The following is a 16,548-nucleotide window of genomic DNA, read 5'->3' on the forward strand; positions in this document are numbered from 1 at the left end:
AGCGAGGAGGTTCTGGGGTTGGCCTGAGGTCCTCTTTGGCTTGAGACACATAGCAGTGACAGAAAAAATATGCAAATTATGTTCTCTGATGACAATACAAGTCATTGGCACTTGATTATTAAAAGATAGATTTAAAATCCTACATGTATGGAAACTAAGAAACGCATAAAAAACAAAACTGGAAACTCCCTCAGTGAAATATTTATGAATTTTGCTTAAATCTTTAAAAACCTAACAGGTAACTAATGCCTCAAATCTATGGAAGAGATTTCAGAAGACTTTTGAAACTTCCAGACACACTGGCCTGGGAATCTCAGCTCCAAAACTCACAAGTTGGATCCATTTGGGCAAATGATGGAAACTCCTAGAGCCATAATTTCTAGTCTGTTACATACAGACTTTCCTTGGTTTGCATGATGTTTTCCCTGAAATGTTCACTTTGCAAATAACTCTTGCTCTGTAAACCTTTTCTATTCCCACTTAAATGGGGTTCAAAGCCAAGATTTGTTGATCTGATGCCACAGCCCAGTCTAACCACTCTGTCATAGTTTCAGTAGTTTATTTCCTTTTACAAAATATAAAAAATAGCTTAGGAGGGGCCACAGAAGTACCAATCCTCAACACATACACCCATTTGTACCCTCAAATCCCCAAGGAAAATCCAAATGAGAAGTGGGCCACAGAATATCTGAAGGGTGGAGGACACTGTCTGCTCCATGTTGGGGTGCTAAGTCTTTCTGATCCTTTCTGCAAAGGCCAAGGAGGGGTAAATCTTCCTTGCCCTTAAGGCTGAGGACAGGGAAGGGAGACGCTTCTCCAGATGGCCTGGCAGGGAGGCAAGAAAACTGACAGCATGCCTGTCTATCTGTGCAGGGACACATAAGCAAAACCCCTTTGCCTTCTACCACCTGTCGATCTCCATCGTAAGGATACTCTGATCAGTTAGATTTGAGACCAAACCAGCCAACAAAGAAATATAACATTGCATAGAAGCAGCAGGTATTCAGCAGCCTGAGAGAGGAAGATCTATTAGATCACATATGCAAGGAAATAAAACTGCTAGAGGAAGCATGAAAACAGTTTTTTTTAATACCCTTAAAGAACACAAGTGCATCTGCAAATAAATAATATTAGTTGGTAATAAAACATAAGATTTCCCAATAAAAAATTCAGAAGATATGTTAAAGGAGAAATGCTCACTGCTGTTAAGATCTGAATTAGTGCTCTGGAAATTCATGGCCATGAATAAGCAAAAACATAAGAAGATGGAAATCATGTCAGAAACGATAAGAGATTTAGGGAATATATTCAGGACATTTAAAAAGCAAGTAACTGGCAAATAATAGGAGTTCCAGAGAGAAGAAAAAGAGTGAGGAAAATTAAATAATAAGGCTAACAAAACAAAACAAGAAACCCACAATTAAACAAGCAAGCAAACAAACAAGGAACCTTTTACTGGAGCAGAAAGACCCGAGTCTGAAAACTGAAAGGACATTGATGAGAAATCCAAGGATGTAGGTATGTTCTGGTAAAACCCCTCATAAGGATAACTGGAAAATCATAAAAGCTCTTAAACCAAAAGAACAAATTGCCTGAGGGGAAAATGCATAGCCTCAAGTGCTTTTATGATATATATATAAAAAGACAAAAATAAAAGAACTTAGAATTCCATTTAAGAAAATAAAGAGATCAATTTTTTATAACAAAAGAAAGGAATAAGAGAATGAATATAAAAGAGAAAGCAAACAAACACAAAAAGAATAAGGAAAAGTAAATGTTCAAGTCAATCTAAAGAAGATGAATAACAATAGAGAGAAATCTCCAGAGCCAGATGAGAAGAATTGTCAGGGACCAGGGAAGGAATGAGAAAAGAATGCAGGAGGAATTTTCAGAATCATAAGAGAATGTTCATCTCTCTAGAAGCAAATATGTGGCAACACATTTTAAAGCCTCGAGGATACTAATGACTTCCTGGTGAAATACAAATGATGAATTGACCCAAGAAGAAATAGTAAGCTTAAACAGACCAATTACGGCAAAAGAAATGATGGTAAAAGAGCCACCACCTCAACAGGTACCAAGATTAAATGGGTTCCCGGAGTGGTGCTATCTAATCTCTAAGAACGGATTCTTTCAATGCTGTTCAAACTACTCCAGGCCAGAGAGGAACTAAAGCGAGTTCCCAATTCACTTTATGTCATCAGCCCAACTTTAACACCATCGGCAGATCAAGCAGAAAATGGATGAAAAAATTATAGGGCTACTATCACTTTCGAATAAGATGCACAAAATTCTAAGCAAAATACTACAAATATTATCAATTTCTCGAGGATAGACGCACTCAGATCAAACAAGTGTTATTAAAGGAACGTGGAAGTGGCTCACTGTTAGGAAATCACCCTCGGGGAGCATTGACCCAATTTAGTACATTGACCAACTAGAGGATAAAACCCATAGAATCATCTTAATAAATCTTGGAAAGGCTATGATAAAATACAACTATTTCTAACGAAAACTCATATAAGTAACAACACTTTTTGATCTACTGAAGACTACCCCCAAGCTAACCGCAACTGTCATTCTAAATGATAGAACCCAGAGCCCTGGATTGTTTTCATTAAAATCAGGAGCTGGCGCAGGACACCTTGTTATCACCATTATTGTTTATAGCGCTTCTGTTGTTAAGTAACTGGCGTAGGCATTCAAGAAGATATTAAAAACCACACTTTTTGCTAATGATATCATTGTACACCTGGAAAGCCAAGAGACTCCAGGAGAAAATGTACTAGATTAATTAAAGAATTTTTAAGATGGTAGCACATTAAATAAATATTGAGAGATAAAAGTTTTCCTCTAACCAAATGAAACCAGGGGAAATCCTGCTCCTAATAGTGACAAAGTATATAAAAATAATAGGAATCTATATGAAAAGAAGTTCACAGGATCTATAAGAAACTATAAAACATTACTAACTAATACTTAAAGATCTGAACAAAGTGGAATGAAATATTTTCTGGTTTGAGAGGCCTTAATATCATGAAAAAATGTAAATTGTTCCAAAGCCAAAATATAAGCCTAGTTGAATTTTGACTGGAATTCTAAAATGGTTTCTCTAAAATATGCTAAAATGCACATGGATGAGAAGGCACCCCCAAATCTCCCAGAAAAACATGAAAAAGAAAACAGCTTGTGGTCAAGAAGAATAGGGAGATTGGAGACATCAGAGGACCCTACGCGGTCAAGGTATCCAGTGAACCTGGGGTGACGCGAGAAGAGAGCCACAGATCAGCGGCTGGGAGCAGAGTGGGGACTAGCCGGGCCCGCGTGTCCGAGCACACGGAAGCCGGAGTCACACCGCAGCCGGATGTGGAGCTATAGGGGCAATCACTGGAGAGCGCTTACAGGAAACAAGCGTATTATCATGCGGAAAAGCGAGAAGATGTGCACAGACGGGCCACGGAGGAGCACCCCGAGGACAGCAAGCACAGGAGAAGACGCCCCGGAGCCCGGGGAAACCTCACGTGGCATCGCGCCGCGCTGTCGCTTCAGACTTACCAAGTGGCCAGAGAGAAAACTACCACTGACCGCTGCTGAGGCGTGGAAAAAAGAAAAGACACTCGGCAAACATCACTGGGGGGAGCGTGAGGACTTCTGTTGTTGTTGTAAAGCTGTCAAACAAGGTCTCATAAACTTCAACACAGTTCTGCTCCGGCCGAGCCGTCCTGCCCCCGGGAACCTGGCCCTCCGAAGGCATTTCCCGCAGGCTTGTCTGGGGAACAGCTGGCAGCAGAAAGAACGCTCTGTCGGGGCAACAGCCGGACGCGGGGGAAGCGGGCAGTGAGAGCCCCCAACAAGGCCGGCCAAGTGACCTGGGGGAGTTTCCACGAGTCGAGGACAGTGTTTCGGGGTAGAACTCGCCAGAACGGAACAGAGGACACTCGTGTGTGTCGTGCATGTGCGTGTGGGCGCCAGGGTGGCGGGAGGGGGGCAGGGGATGGGTGGCAGTCGGCAGCTGCACCTTGGGGCGCCGGGCTGCTGGGGGGCGCCTGGGCCCGGCGGGGGCCCCGGAGGCAGCCCTGAGGCCCTGCAGGGAACCTCCGCCCTCTGTCGGTCGGGGCTTTGCTCTCAGCTCCAGGGAGAGCCGACGTGCACATTCGGCGACATTCGGGGACATTCGGAGCCCCGACGCCCCGGCGGACGGCGTTGTTTCCTTCCCAGGAGCATTTTAAGTTCTATCTGAATTCAAAGGGATGGTTTTTTGTTTGTTTTCACAATCCAGTTCTCTTCATTTTTATTTCAGAACTTGCCATGTTGGAATTTTAGACTCTTTTTCTAGGCTTTGATTTGGGTTTAAGCTGGTTACGGCGCACATTGTCTGTCCATCTACCTGTTGTTAGGAGAGAATGTTGGGTGATTTTGTTCCTATGTCCTCCTAATGTTATTCGGGTTCTTTCTGTTCGTACTTTCAGCCACAAGATGACATGTTTGTACCAGCGGATCGTACAGACCCCACATAGCCCACCCTGGGTTGGGATTACCAGGCCAGGACCGATGGTCTGAGCGGGGTTGCGGTGCCTGGGGGACCTGGGAAGACCACCTGGAAGGGGCGGGTCGTCGTGGGCCGGACACCCCGAGCTCATGCTGCATGGACAGGCCGGCCACTCCAGGCAGAGGACGCACCTCAAGGCCAAGGTGCTCCCTGAGACAACAGGTGCAGACGTCGAGCCTGCCTGGGTGACATGCGGGCATCACTGCGCGTGGACTCCACCCGTTGACTCACTCACCTCCAGTCACAGTGAGGACATGGAGGCTTGGACTTGGCGGCCCGCTCAGGGGCAAGGCCTCTCAGAACACGGCGACGGGCGGGACTGGCACCCAAAGCCCAGCCGGTGTGTGACCCAGCCGCGTGGCCACCTGCAGAGCACGGACACCGCCTCCCCCCACAGCAGGTGCGAGGGTGCGTCCGTCTCCTCGCCCCTTGGGGAACTCAACAGCCCTCCCACGCACGACCACCTCACCCGTTTCTCATTGCACTACCTGAAAGAGTCTAGAAACGTGTTCACGCCCGGACATGTGTGCACTTTGCCTTCTAGATGCTTTAGGATAATGTTCAATGAAATAATTCCCCGCATTAACCTGTAGGTGATGCCAGTATTAATGCTATTTTATGCAGAGAAATATCAGTATGTTCTATTCTGCTTTGAGAGGTTTTAAGATACCCAGCTCTACTGAGCATGGAAAGGTAATTCAAGAATAAAACATTATTTTTTAATAGATCTTTTCCCTCACAAATCTAAATAATTTTTAAAAGTAATTTTTAGAGTGGTTGGTCTTGATTTAAGAGCGTGCTTTACCTACGTATGCCTTATAAAGCCCTGGAGGGTGAGGATGTCACTGTACTCAGAGTGAAGACAGTCACAGTCAAAGCTGCCTCGTCTTCATCTCTGTCTTTGTCTGGGATCGTTTGTTGACCAGGAACAGAAGCCCTCTTATACCACCTAAGGAAAAATAAAAATTTTACCCTAAGAACACTAAACTATCTCAAGATCCTAAAGGAATAAGTTTGATTTGGGTCTCACAAGAGCCAGAAAAAAGAATAGAAAGAAAAAAAAAAAGTCAGGACCCTCCACTATGCGGGCAACACGTGTCCCCTATGTCTACCTGTGTGTTTACCTGCTTGTCCTTGCCCTTGTACATCCATCGTCGAGGACACACGAGGACCCTCGGCAGTCTGGGGTGACTGGGAGTCATCCAAACGCGCAGCTGGGTTCGACCCCGAGCTCCTTGGCTGAGACGATCGGAAGGGTGCATCTAAGTGGTGGGCACTAATAAATCGCCTCGCCCCCCGCGCGACCTGGTCCGCGTAACTGCCGGAGCAGGTGAGGGACTGTGGCACCAAGGGCAGGGCGTCGGGGTGGCAGTCACAGCAGTAGCACCGTCGTCCCTAACGTCGGCCCGGACTGTGTCTCCCCGTCCCACGGGACCTGCACAAAGGCGGTGCCAGCACCTTGAAGATACCTTTGTGGACCCTTCCTATGCTCATGTACCCGAGGATGGCTCGTAGGTCGATGTTTGAGGCCCCCAAACGAGGTAGCCTGCAAACAACGGTTTCCTTAAAATCTCCATTTCTGACTTTAGGATGACATTTGACACGGAACCTTAATCACCGACGTGCGACTTGAGGACGAGCGGCTCTTCATCTAACAATTAGCCAACTTCCCCGACAAAGGAGCGATGGAGGTGAATGGAGAGAATGGTGAAAAGACGGAGGCTAAAACTAGGTGTTAGCTGTTGTTGGGCTGGGCTTGCCTGTAGATTTTGGTCACGGCTCCGCGCACTGGCCCTGAGGAGCGTGGGTAATTAAGAGTTGGCTGGCTGGATTTCCTCGTATTCCCAGGTTCTATCATCTTTCAAGTGAATTTAGTCAGGGCTGATCCGACTAAATAGATTTCTAGCCTGAACCGCTGGTACCATTCCAGGGAATGCCAAGTGAAGGCCAGTCGGAAACACCGAGGCGGCATCTTTGTCCCCCTGCGGTTCCCTCTCTGACAGCTCACCTCGGGCCACAGCACCTGCTCGTCCCGGCGATCATGCGACGTCACTAAGGACCCTGGTGACAAGGTCCAGGGTGTCGGCTTAGGTTAAAAATATGTCTCTAGTACCTGTCGTCTCTGTTTTTCTCGGGTGTTCTGTGCCTTTTAATTCACCGCCCCCCCTTCTTACACGCCTGCTCTCTGATCTCTGTCTCTATATTCTGTTCCTCTTCTCTATCTTCTTCTGAGATTCCTGAGGTAGGTTGTTTATTCTTTCAGCAATCAGTGAGCGGTTGGGCAGTGATTGATTTTGCCATTTTACCTGTTGTGCCCCCTAAAGCACAGCCCTCGAACGGAGGACCTGAAAGCACACTGGGGGGAACCCTTGCCTTTAATCGCTTCCTGCTTTCCGTGTGTGAGATATACATGCGCCACACAACTCCATGGAGTTTTATTCAGTCAAAAAAAGTTGCAGTTAGCAAAACACAGCAACAGGCTGCTGTAGACGGAATGTTTGTGCCTCTGGATCCCCCTCCCCAGACTCCCTCCTATACATAGGTTGAAATCCTAATCTCCAAGGTGATGGTGTCGGGTAGTGGGGCCTTTGGAAGGTGGTTAGGCCAGTAGAGTAGAGGCCTCATGGATGGCACTGGGGTTCTTATCAAAGGGGCTCCAGAGGACGCAGTCACCCCCTCCCTCACCCTGTGAGGACACAGCAAAGAGAGCCCTCCAGGAACCAAGAAGCCCGCTCTCACCAAATATGCCAGTGCCTTGATCTGGGACTTCTCAGCTTCTGGAACTGTGAGAAATGAATTTTTCTTGTTCAGAAGCCAGTCTATGATATTTTCCTTAGAGCAACCCAAAGACACAGACCTTCCTCATTTACGACTTTAGATACGTCCCTAACAGCAGCAGACATCCTTGTCCCTTACCACCCTCCTCTACCCCCCGCCCCCAGCATAGGCAGGTCTTTAGTAACCCCGTCTTGCGTACGTACTTTTACCATCTGCGTCTTTTATACGTCCAGATTATCCTTCTGGTCACACCTTCTGACTCTCAAATGCATTTGGACACAAGATTTGAATATTTCTTTGTTATCAAATACCTGATATTATGTGACTCTCAAAATGGCACCATCCCCTTATTATCCGTACTCTCAATGTTGCATAAACCTCAAGAGGCTCATATGCACCAAGAGCTTTGGGGGTGCATTGCATGTTCCTTGAACAGATGCACGGGCTTATTTCCTTTGATCGCTGTCTGCCCACGCTGAGGCAGGGAGCGGCCACCATGGTCCTCCTTAGGGAGATGCCCCAACAGACAGCAGTAACCTGGAGAGCCAGCAGGTGAGTGCGTTTCCCCCTTTCACTGGGGTTCTGATCTATCTGATGTTTCTAACCGTTGGGGAGAAAGGAGGTGCAGCCTTGCCCCAGGCCTGAAAAGCAGACTAGCTCTCTTGGCGGTAGAGGCGACAGTTGAGGCTCTTTGCATTTCTCTCACACTGTTCATTTTCCTTTGGAAACTCCTTTTCGAAGTCCCTCTCTCCTCCATCTCATGCAATTCTTTAAGCCACAAAGAATCCATCTTAAAAATAAGGCTGTAGTTCATCCTTCCAAAAACCAAGGTAGACCCACGCTGACCCACAGTTGCCAGCCCAGTTTCTGTGGAATTAGGAGCGTCCGATGATACAACTTCCAGTTCTCCTGACTTCCTCTCTCTCTTTCTCCTTTGCCCACTTTTCTGCTTCTCCACATTTCCTCTTGGACTATCAGCACGTTCGACTTGCCTGTGGGGAGCTTGGCGGATGGCACTCAGCATGGAAGAGCTGATGCCTCTGACTTTGAGCTGTAACTTCCCAGTTCTCTAAATTTCTTTCTTTGAGATTTATTGCAGTGAACGGTCACCGAGACACTGTGATTCTCAGAGTAGGCTCTATTTTATTCTATGTTCAAAAATTACCATGGCCTAGTATCTATCTATCTATATCTATGTTTCTCACAGTTTCACAACTCTCATGCACTATAGACTGAGTTTTAGACCAAAACTTATCTAATAAATATTTATTGTGTGTCTTTATGTACCAGGAATGAGAATACAGTGGTAGAAAAGACAGAAAGGTCCCTGGTCTCCTGGAATGGGCATTTTAGGAGCAGAATAGTTGCACATTTGACTTATTCTGGAAGCCAGAGAGGAAAAGATTCTAACAGGCGGAAGAACGTATTTGCGGTGTTCTGTAGGATGCGTGCCATAGACACCGAATTGAAAAACAGTTTCCATCACAAAATATTTCAGATTAATTACTTCCATTCAGGAAATACATGCTTCTTATTTTCTCCAAACTAGAAATTACTTTCTCTGTCTTTTCTTTGAAGTTCTCCTAAATCTGTTATTATTCAGTGTCTCTATCCAATTTCTCATCAAACTGCCCTATTTGTAGCTTCCAAACTTTAACACCCCTAGGCTGAGATGGAGCCTCTAAGATGATTTAGGGGCTGAGACTGTGTGAGGCAGAAACGGTATTTAAGTCCTTCATGAAATCAAGAGCTTTCCAAGTGCTGCATTTTGGGTCGATAGGGGGTCTTTGGTCACTTCTTCTTCTTCTTCTTCTTTCTTCTTCTTCTTCTTCTTCTTCTTCTTCTTCTTCTTCTTCTTCTTCTTCTTCTTCTTCTTCTTCTTTCTTCTTCTTCTTCTTCTTCTCTTTCTCCTTCTCTTTCTCCTTCTCCTTCTTCTTCTTTTTTATTTTTTTTGAAGGAGGGTGTAGGAGGGCTGAGAAGCCCTCGCACCACGGGTTCATTACATTCATCCTCTTAAGACACGGTCTGTCTTCACGAAGGCCTGAAGGCGGCTGCGAAGCTCCTGTGTTTCCCCGACTCTCCAAGCGGTGTCCTCCTGCTGGTGTGATGCCCGCAGGCCCGGCTCAGGCCCGGCTCAGGCCCGGCTCAGGCCCGGCTCAGGGTCTCTGCGGTGACAGCGGCCTCTCCCCCGGGAAGTGAGGGGAAGTGAGCGTGGAGAGACCCCTCGGAGGGAGGCAGGAGGCAGGCGGGGAGGGGAGCGCGGTGGGGCTGGCGGGGAGGGCAGGGGAAGGGAGGGCAGGGGAAGGGAGGGGAGGAAGGGGAGGGCAGGGGAGGACAGTGAAGACTGGGAGGGGAGGGCAGGGGAAGGGAGGGGAGGAGGGGGGAGGAAGGGGAGGGGAGGGGGAGGGTAGGGAGGGGTAGGGAGGGGAGGGCAGTGAGGACTTGAGGACGGGGAGGGAGGGGAGGGAGGGGAGGGAGGGGGAGAGGGCAGGGAGGGTAGGGAGGGCAGGGGAGGGGAGGGCGGTGAGGACGGGGAGGGAAGGGTAGGGAGGGGAGGGAGGGCAGGGGCGGGGAGGGAGGGGGAGGGGAGCCGAGGCCCGCGCACGCGCACGCACCGGCTGGAGCCGCGCCGCGGAGCCCGAGCGCCCGCTGGGGTCGCCCTGCAGGACCGTCTCGGCCCGGCTGGACTCCCACGGCGCCTCCCCTCCCCCGGGCGCCCGGGGAGGGGAGGGGGGAGGAGGGAGGAGGGAGGGGGGAGGGGGGAGGAGGGGGCGGAGCGGGAGGCGGCGGCGCGGGCGGGGCGGGGAGGCGGGAGGCGGGAGGCGGGGGGCGGGAGGCGGCGCCGGGAGCCCCAGTCCGCGCTGGTCCGCGCGTCGCCCCAGAGCCGCGGAGCCGCCGCTGCGCCCTGCCCGCCCGCCCTGCCCGCCCTGCCCGCCCGGCCCCTCGCTGCGCCCTCCCTCCCGCCCGGCGGGTCCCCGCGCAGCGCCCTCCGGGTCCGCCCGCCCTCCGGGTCCGCCCTCCGGGTCCGCCCGCAGCGGGAGCCGCGCCGGGAGCCGCGGAGGAGCCGGCGAGGAGCGGCGGCCGCGGCCCGCGGGAGCCAACAAGTGAGGAGGCGCCGCGTTCCGGGCGCAGCGGGCGGCGCAGCGGGCGCGGGAGAGGCCGGCGAGCCCCGACCCGGCCCGGCCCGACCCGACCCGACCTCGACCTCGACCCGGCCCGGCCCGGCCCGGCCCGGCGGCTGAGCGCTGGTTGGCGGCGGCCCGCGTGGCGCTCGCTGCAGGCGCGTCCGGAGCGGCCGGTCCCGGGAACATGCGGCGCGCCTGGGTCCTGCTCGCCCTGGGCCTGGCGGCCTGCGCGGCGGCGGCGGTGAGTGCGGGGGCCGGGGCGGGGCGGGGCGCGGAGGGCGCGGAGGGGGCGGAGGGGGCGGCGGCGGCCCGGCCCGGCCCCCAGGCGCGCTGTCCCGGGGCCGCGGCCCGACCCCCGCACCCGCACGCGGCGCCCGGAGCCCGAAGTTTGCAAAACTTCCATTGTCTGAGGCCGCGCGGCGGGGCGGGGGCGAGAGCGCACGGGGGCCTCCAGCCGCCACGCCCGCCCCGGCCCGCGGCACCGGCACCGGCACCCGCACCCGCACCCGCACCCGCACCCGCACCCGGCCTGCCTCCCGGGCGCGGCGGCGGGGGCGCGTCTGGGGCTGCGGGGCCGGGAGGGCGCCCTCGGGGTGCAGGGGGCTGACCCGGGGGTGCAGGCGGTGCAGGGGAGCGGCTGTTCCGACCCCGCCGGTGCGCGCCCCGGGCCGGCCACCTGGGCGGCCCTGCCTCCTGCCTCCTGCCTCCTGCCCCCTGCCCGGGGCCGGGAGGGGAGGGGAGGGGAGGGGAGGGGAGGGGAGGGGGCCGCGGGTGCAGAGCGCGGGGGGGGGGAGGGGAGCTCCCGCGTGCGCCAGGTGCGGCCGCAGGTGGGCCGGAGCGGCGCGCAGGGTGCACCTGAGCTGCGGGTCCCCGCGGCGGCCGGAGGTTGACCCGCCGGCGCCCACCCATCCCCTTAGCAACTCCGGCTCCTCGGACACGAAAGGGGAGAGTCTCACTCTCCGCGCGTTTCAGAAAAACATGATTTGCTCATCTTGTTGCAAAACAGGGCAAAGGGGAGCCGCCGGCCCGGCCCCGGGCTCGCGGGGAAGCCGCCTGGGGCGCCGGGGCCAGGGAGGCCCCTTTCTGGGGCTGAATCCTGCGCCGCGTCGGCTGGCAAGTGTCAGGGTTCCGGGCTTCTGCAGAAAGAAAGTCTCGGTTTCTATGCATTTTGGCAGAAACCTGTCGCTGCTCCTAGAGGAGGCTCCTGGGCTCCCCTGGGCTGCCCTGGGCTCCCCGACTCTCCGCCTTGGGGTTCCGAGATTCCTCCCTTCCGACCAGGAGCAGATGCTTCCCAGCGAGCTCCCCGCTCCCTGCGGGAGATGCTCTCTCAGGCAACTGGAGGATCATCCAAAGGCTGATGAGGTATTTTTAAGATGTCACTTTGGAGTCTTTGTGAGGCTGCTGCAAAGCTGGGGTGGCCCCGAGCCCCCCTTTTCAATCGCTCCTAGTCTCCATCCCATGCGGAGCAGCCTCAGCCTGTGTGAAGTTGCAAGACCCGGCTCTGCAGCAGCCAGTATTAGAGCACGTTGTCTCCAAAACCTCTTATTCTAAGGTTGAAAACGACACCGCTTCCCCACTTCCCCGGGAGTGACAAGAAGCGGTTGTCCCTCCGAGCCGAAAAGTCTGTGTTTCAGAGGAGGAGAGGGAAAAAAAATGTCTGCACTTAGTGGATTTTTGAGTTTTAGACTAAGCACAAGGGAAGGAGGGGGGCGCACAGAGATTCTTGGGAATGAAGGCTCAAAGCTGTCGTTCCGGAGGCTTCCGTTCTGGGTGCTGGAGGCAGCAGGGACTGTTCCTGGCCACACGTTCGTACTTTCCAGCCGTCAGTCCCCGTCAGTCGGGGCTGTCGCTGCGGGAACACCGAGCGAGGGAAAGGACTGACCCAGTGTGGCCCGAGTGCTACGCTGCTGTTTCTGTCTTCAATTTTTTTTTTTTTTTTTTTTTTTTTTTTTTTTTTTTTTTTACCGAGACTGTTTACCTTTAGAAGTAATCTATTGCAGGCTGCTATAAACACATGATTTGAACCGGAAATATGTTTAAGAAAAGGAAGTGTTCTGAAACTAATGGAATTTTGTACACACGTCTCCCTGTGTGTGAATTAAGAGAAACTGTCAAGTCATTTGGACTCGGACGTTACCTCTCAGCACACTGGGAAAGGCAGGCTTTGGACAGTTGCATTAGAAAGAAAAATAAAACTGGAGCCGTGTAACCTTTTTCAGTTCTTCAAAAAAATATGTTTTGGCTGTGCTGGTAAATGAAACAAATTGGTTTTCCTAGGGAATTTTAGAAAAACAAGGGCTGTTTGTCTTTTCGTTGTTGGCTCTTGGCAGTAGGTAGACATCATTTTAGAAAGAAAGATCTTGTGAGCTCAGGCTTGCAAAAGACGGATGTCCTAAAGGGAGTTAGGGTATGCCCTCCAATTACTGCTTCTGGGGCCTGGCGCACCTGCGTAACACGATTACTCACAGGGCACCTTGAATGATCATTAGTTTGGAAAGGATTTCAGAAGATCGTCTAGCTTTTTCTTTTTTATTTATTTATTTATTTATTTATTTATTTATTTATTTATTTATTATTTTCATCTAGTTTTTTTCCCTGGGCAGGACTGATTCCCAGCTCTCTGGAAGCCCCCCAGAGGCCTGAGCAGCCAGCCGCAGGTGGCCCCGAGTCTGCTCAGGTTGGCAGGGCCCGGAGGCTGACCCAGCCACACACAACCAGACACTCTGTCATTAAGGTTTATGGGGAGTCTGGTCAAGCCACTATGTTATTGGCGTGTCAGCCGGCAGCGATCCAGTTGATGGCGTGAGGAATGTCATCTGAGTTGAGGTTCTCACAACATTGCCAAAAATCAGACTAAAATGATCTCGCCTGTCGTTTCCTTCTTACCACGGAAGGAGACCTGCCATTTGTGCCACCGTCGGTGGCACGTTCCGGTATCTCAGAATCACCCGACTCTTTCACGGACCGGAAGCCCAAATCAGGTTTTAGGAAAGAAAACAGCAAGAGGTCACGAAGGAGAGCCCCTGCTGTTTACCTCTCTAATCGGTTGCACCAGCACCGTCATCTTAATTCTGGGCTTTCGGATTTGACTCTTGCAGACATCCTTGACTCATGCCACTCTGTTGACTTCCATGTCCTGTTGACTGCTCAGTCCCCCTCCGTGTTGCTCGGTCCGCAAATACCGTGCGGCACCTGCTCAGTGCCCGGCTTGGACGCCCCCCTGTGCTCCCGCAGCCCGCATTCTGGTGATCCAGGTAGCTTTCCCCTTCGGTTCCGTCTCTCCTGGGACCCGTGCCTTTGTATCGGCAGCAGCTTTGTAGTTGCGCCTCCCGGTCCAGATGCTCATCTGCTGTTTGATGCACCGTGCTGGTGGTGTTCCCATGGTCCACAGGCCTCCGCGTTCCTTGTTATCACGGCGTGGAGTCTAAATATCTCTGCCAGATTTATAAGATGCTCATAATATCGCCCCTTCCTATTATCCCCCCCCTTGATCACGCTCCATCCTGTCACCTGGCCACGGCCCGCTGGTCTCACTGTCATGATCACTCCTGGGACGTAGCCGCCTCTTTAGTGTTTCTCTTTTAACATTCTGTGGATTCAGACCCAGGCTCCAGATGGCCTTTCATGTTTGAGCCCTTGTTTTTCTCTTTCTGTAAATGGTACAGCAGAGGAATGACGCGAATCATTGGCAGTGTGGAAATCCAGATTTCGGGGCCTCCTCTCAGACCTGCATGGTCAGTAGCCGGAAACAGGGTGATCTGGCTGTTTCTGAAGCATCTCAGGAGATGCCCATCCATCAGTCACATCTGGGAACCACTGGCCTGGGGCACATACTTTACCTCGTCTTCTATGCTATTGTGCGCTAGTTGGTGGGCTCCCAGCAGTATGTGGCCCCTTGGAGGCCACTGTGGAGCGCAGACGGGTTCGGCCTGGCAGGTGGACAAGCTGGGTTCAGATGCTGGTACTTTAGCCGCTTAATGTGGTAGGGCTTGGACAACATGCTAAAACTCCAAGTCACCTGAAAAAATACATGGTGCATGTGTATAGGTTGGACGTGAACGCCTTTGTAGCATGAGTGTCCTGACCCTGTAACGGGGGAGCCTAGGCATGGTGCTTCAGGCACAGAGGGCACTACGTGGTTTCTCTCTTCCTTTCTTGGCCTCTACTTTCTAGTCTAAGACGTTCTTAAGCCCTCCCTCTCCCTCTGATGTTCTTTTTTTTTTTTTTTTTTGTATATATATATTTTTAAATTGGAGTTCAATTCGCCAACATATAGTGTAACACCCAGTGCTCATCCCGTCCAGTGCCCCCTGTTTTCTCCTCCAGCGAGATTGGTGCCCTATAGGGGGAGGGCCCTGACTGCTGCACCTCACCTGTTGCTGACCTGTGTTTAAGCGCAGGTGCCCAGGGCTAGGGCAGTGTGGATCTGTGGGTTCTGCTGAAGCTCAGCTTTGCTCTGACCACTGAAAGCAGCATGGTCTCCGATCCGCTGGATCCCCCACCCTGGGGCTATACCTGGGCTAGTTTGTCAGTGTCGACTCACGAGACCCCAGTTTCATCAACCCTGAAGAATAAACAAGACCTTGGGGTGCCCGGGTGGCTCAGTGGTTGGGCATCTGCCTTTGGCCCGGGGTGTGACCCCGGGGTCCTGGAATCGAGTCCTGCGTTGGGCTCCCTGCATGGAGCCTGCTTCTCCCTCTGCCTGTGTCTCTGCCTCTCTCTCTCTGTCTCTCATGAATAAATAAATAAAATCTTAAAAAAAATAAAAGAACAAACAAGACCTTGAGGTCAAGTCCTGCCGTCGTCGGCGTACGTCCATGCTGCCTCCTACACGCTTCCGCTGAGAGTGCAGCGCCCCGGAAGGAGAGCGGTGTCTGTACTGCAAGCTGCAGCGCCGTTGGGCTTCTAGAAGGAAGTGGCAGGGGTGGGGAGGGGATGTTGGGGGGCAAGGGGCAGACAGAGCCTTTTTATTTTTTAAGGATAGAAATATGTGAAATTTCTCCTTTTAGCAATTTGAGCTTTCTTCCTGCTATTAAAAAATCTCACTGCGTTTTGACAAGTCTGTTTCTGGGGCCGTGTTAGTTTTAGCAACAAGGCTGGAGGGGTGAGTGCCTTTGAATGGGAACGAACACGGCCGAAATAGAGTTGTGAACGTCTGCTTCTCTTGGGGTATCTCAAAGGATCGGGCGGACTGGAGAAAGGGAGAAACCGTGAAGTCTGTGGAGATTTCCCGTTTGTCCTATTAGCAGAAAGAGGCCAACTGGTATGTACTCGACGGTGTGAGAGCCAGCTCGTGCTCTGGGACGCCAGCGTATGGAAAACGGTGTTAAAGACAAGATCCGTCTTCACATTTTTTTTTCCCTCCGCTGTTGAATCTGTTTTGTCAAACACGTCACAAAGATGCAGGAAATGTGCCCTTTACAAAGCATTTGGATATTTTCTCTTGTGATCATACAGGTAGATAAATACAAGCAGTACTGATATTTACGGAGTTCGTGCAGTTAAGAGAGTTTTTAATCTGTTGATAAGAATGACACATGGAACAAGATATCCAATTATTAAAGGACTTTTTTTTTTTCCCAAGCTCTTACCAAGAAAGAGTAAAAGTCAAATACGTAGTAAATATGTACTATATCGTGTGGTATGTTATCAACTATAAAGACAGTAACAATCAAAGGGCAATATTTAGGGCAAAAGTGAGGTTTTTGCATACACGTGTAATTATCTTAATCCCCGTGGGACCTCAGCTTCCCCATCTCTAAAATTAAGGAAGTGAACTAGAAGAATTTTCTGTCTCTAAGAGTTTTTCTAAATGCTTCAGGGTAACACTGGAGAAATGTTAGGATTAACCTAATCGATAAGTAATTACGGAGCGCCTGCCAAGTCCTCGCTGTTTTATTCCCGAAGCCCGGGACCCCGTCCCGTCACCAGAGGGAAGTCCCTTCCGATCGCTGACGTGAGCCGTTGCCTTGGCCCGAGCGCTCCCGGCGTGTTCGCGGCCGGCCGTCTAGCGCTTCCTCCTGGATCTTCTGATCTAAGCCCGTGTAGCTCCAGGACCAGCTGGTGTGATGGAAATCACTTCCGTTCTACACACAG

General features: G+C 51.6%; 1 protein-coding gene across 1 annotated transcript in view; it reads left to right on the plus strand.

Annotated features, from left to right (window-relative positions):
• The first annotated feature begins 10,437 nt into the window (after positions 1-10,437).
• SDC2 (syndecan 2) overlaps positions 10,438-16,548 on the plus strand; it is an 86,738-nt gene continuing 80,627 nt past the window's right edge. Inside the window, exon 1 of the mRNA XM_025433476.3 lies at positions 10,438-10,693. Coding sequence (XP_025289261.1) covers positions 10,637-10,693 — 57 coding nt within the window. The 5' untranslated portion in view covers positions 10,438-10,636. The remainder of the gene's footprint in view (positions 10,694-16,548) is intronic.

The sequence above is a fragment of the Canis lupus genome, chromosome 29 (assembly GCF_003254725.2).
Source record: "Canis lupus dingo isolate Sandy chromosome 29, ASM325472v2, whole genome shotgun sequence".
Lineage (NCBI taxonomy): Eukaryota > Metazoa > Chordata > Mammalia > Carnivora > Canidae > Canis > Canis lupus.